Here is a 3,497-nt window from a genome sequence, read left to right as displayed (position 1 = left end):
TTAAACTTTTAATTTAGAAAGGTCTATACTGGAACAAAACCTGCTCTTATTCTGAAATGCGAGTATTCCTGTGTGGTGGTAGCCCAATACCTGAAAAACCGGTAGAAGTTTCCACGATATTAAGCCTGGGGGTGTCAGAGAGAAGAGCAAAACAATGATTGAGCAAGCAATCCTGTCTGGCAGATCAAGAGAAACAGAAATCGTTCGGATGGCAATCCAGGCAATTAGGCAGCTTTGAAGTCATTGGCTCACAAACAAGAAGCTAATGCTAGGGGGCAAAGACTAACACAGTTCTGGAAAAGATTGGAGGCCTCACCTGTGCTACCATGTATTGTGGGTACAGTTCAAGTTCTGCTGGTAAAACTGACTGTGTCCAAGCTTAGGGCCCCTTTGGAAGCCAACCTCCCCAGCCTCTGCTGGATGGGTTGAGGCTCCTGCTTCTGCCTGGTGCCACCATCAGCCAGTGTCCCCCCACAGGGCACTTCACTCTGTGGAGGCCACAGCCATGGCAGTGGAACTGTGTGAGGCCACTGGAAACAAGCAGGTGTGCACACGCTTTGGTGGCCTGGTGGCAGTGGCTGCTGTCTGCTGCCAGGACCTCTGAAGGCCAATGCAGGTGCTAGAGACAGAGACAGAGTCCTAACTGAGGAAAGTGTAAGGGTGGATTTTTTAAGATGCTGACATCAATTCAAGTTTTCCATTATTATTTGCTATTAGATACATTGGAAGTGCTCAGCCCCTGGCTTGTGTGCCAGATCCAGCCCATGGAGCAATGTGATCTAGCCCACGGGGCTCCCCAAGGGTCTGGAAGCTAACATTGCCACTGCTCCCCCAGCACCATATTTCCAAGCCCTGTCGGCCCAGCTGAAGTGTCCCCATGCCTGGGGTTTAGTTGCTGTGTGTGGGGCTGGAGGCAGGGCAACTGACCCAGTTTGGTGTGTGTGGGTCAGGGTTGGAGGTGCACTGGCAGGCCTGATCTGGCACATGTGGGGCTGGGGCTGGGGCTGAGGCTGTGGATATGATATGGCCTCCAGGATGTGGCCCCAGCCCTGTGCAGTCCATAGGCCAGATCTGGCCCACAGACTGAATCTGTACCAACTCATCAGGCCCACCAGGCCAAAAGGTTTGGCAACAATAAAGTACATCAATGAAATAGCAAAAAAATTACATTGGCCTGCCCAGTGTTAGCCAGGGTAAATAATGGGGCCCTAAGGACAAGAATGAAAATAACTTTAAGAATACAGAATTAAATGGGTCGAAACCAAGTTACAGCTAAGTCGACAGCCTGTGCACTCAGAGTAGCAGATAAGACAAATCTTTGAGCTTCTATGAGGATCTGGGCAAACGGGTTACATTCTTCTGACTTCCAGAGAAAAAGCTGCCATCATTGGGCACTGGGGTGCCCTGGACCTTTAACCCCACAGCCCTGTGGAGGGGGCAGTCTGGCAACCCCTGCGGGTGGTCTCCTCCACTGGGGTAACTTTTATCCCGTCTACCTCACCCTAACCCAAAGTTTCTCCTTCTGCCACTGCCTGACAATACCATTCTCTCTTTCTATCCCCATCTCCTGCCTTTTCTCACCCACCTGCCTCCTCTTTCCCTTGCCCTCTCCCCCGCACCCTCTTCTGAGCACATTTTGCCCCTTTGGTTGATCTCCTTCAGCCCCAGGTGCACCAGGGAGCGGGTCCTGGGGCCCATCATGCACAGAGTGAAAGCAGAAGCTACAGCCGGAGTCACTGTCTGTCCCCAGAATGCCCCCACATGCAGGGACAGCAAAGTCAAACTGTGATGAGGAGCAGTTTTGGACTCTGCATCTGGCAGAGGGATAAGTCAGTGCCCACTACTGCCACAGTCTCACCCAGAGTGTCTCACAGAGTACATCCAACACACACATGCATGCACAGTGTACCCACAGGAATGCCAGTATCTATCCAGTGCCTGCCAACTGGAACAGTGTCCACCCCAACACCTGTTGTTCATGCACATAGCCACCCAAGAAGCAAGGAAGCTACACCACCCTGTGCCAGCTGGACAGACAGATGGACAGGCCAGTATCCATGGTGTCACCACTCACATGCATGCAACACCTCAGGGAGAACTGATGCCACAGACAGATAGATGGGCCAGCACTCTCTTCCCACCAAACACACACACCAGGGAGCACTGGTGCTGCCTAACTTGTGCTGGAGAGACAGAGGATTTCATAGATTTCATAGACGTTAGGGCTGGAAGGGACCTCAGAAGATCATCGAGTCCAGCCCCCTGCCCAAAGGGCAGGAAGTCAGCTGGGGTCATAGGATCCCAGCAAGATAAGCATCCAATTTGCTCTTGAAGGTGTTCAATGTAGGTGCTTGAACCACCTCCGGTGGCAGGCTGTTCCAGACCTTGGGGGCTCGGACAGTAAAGAAATTCTTCCTTATGTCCAGGCTGAAACGGTCTTGTAGTAGTTTATAACCATTCAACCTCGTCATCCCTTGGGGCACTCTGGTGAACAAACGTTCCCCCAGGTACTGGTGGTCACCCCTGATAAACTTATAGGTGGCCATCAGATCACCCCTGAACCTGCGCTTTTCCAGGCTACAGAGCCCCGTGGCTCTCAGTCTATCATCATAAGGTCTGTTTTCCTGGATCAGCACCCTCCCTGACACCCCTTACACCCAGAGCACCACACTGCAGGGCGGGTACCTGCAGACTAGGCAGATGGACAGAGCAGTACCCGCTGCTGCACCCCTGACACACACAGCGCTCTACGGCAAACACCTACAGAACCAGTGTCCCATCCCGCCCTGTGCCAGCACCTTTCACAGGCCACCTGCATGTGCTGTGCCCCCCAGAGCCCAGCCCCTGCCTCACCTGGAGGTGTTTCTCTGACATGGCCATATCCCCCTCCAGCCTGACCTTCAGCTTCTGCAGCTCCTTGCGCTCCCACTGCAGCAGGGCATCTACCTGGTCTGGGGCCTGGCAGCAGCAGGGAACAAGGGACAGGGCCAAGGGCAGATGGGCAGGGCAGGAGCAGAAACATGGGGCAGGTTAACATTCAGCTCCCAGCAATGCTAGCGATTTGCCACAGGGCACAGAGAGGGTCCTCCCCAACTACATGAGGGTGTGGAGCAATACAGAGCAGTGCTGTGGGGCATGGGGCCACCTGGCAGTTGGAAGGCACTTGGGCACATCACCTGCCTGCTCTCCGGTCAGTGCCCCCACAGAGTTGTGCTGCAGGGCATGGGGGTGCATGGGCTGAGTGAGCATGGGAAAATGGGCCACTGCTCAGCATATGGCTGCTGTCCCAGACAGATGTGCTGTGATGGCTGGGGGGGCCCTGGAGGAAGGGGGCACATCAGAACTGGAGACCACAAGGGGGTCTCACATGTTTGGTGTGTAGCTGGCATCCTTGCCATAGGGAAGCAGGGTACATGTGAGCTGGGGGCTGCCTAGGGATTGGAGGCTTGGGCTCATGGGCACTGGGGGCCTATGGGGGTGGGGCTGGGGGAGGATGG

At 54.4% G+C, this 3,497-nt stretch overlaps 1 protein-coding gene across 1 annotated transcript in view; it reads right to left on the bottom strand.

Moving 5' to 3' along the window:
• CCDC105 (coiled-coil domain containing 105) overlaps positions 1-3,497 on the bottom strand; it is a 31,972-nt gene that overhangs the window by 22,351 nt on the left and 6,124 nt on the right. Inside the window, exon 2 of the mRNA XM_019508108.1 lies at positions 2,854-2,958. Within this exon, the coding sequence (XP_019363653.1) occupies positions 2,854-2,958 (105 nt within the window). The remainder of the gene's footprint in view (positions 1-2,853; positions 2,959-3,497) is intronic.

The sequence above is a fragment of the Gavialis gangeticus genome, unplaced genomic scaffold (genome assembly GCF_001723915.1).
Source record: "Gavialis gangeticus isolate Ggan-Ray unplaced genomic scaffold, GavGan_comp1, whole genome shotgun sequence".
Lineage (NCBI taxonomy): Eukaryota > Metazoa > Chordata > Crocodylia > Gavialidae > Gavialis > Gavialis gangeticus.
Note: the sequence above shows the minus strand (reverse complement) of the source record. Positions and strands in the feature narration are given on the sequence as shown.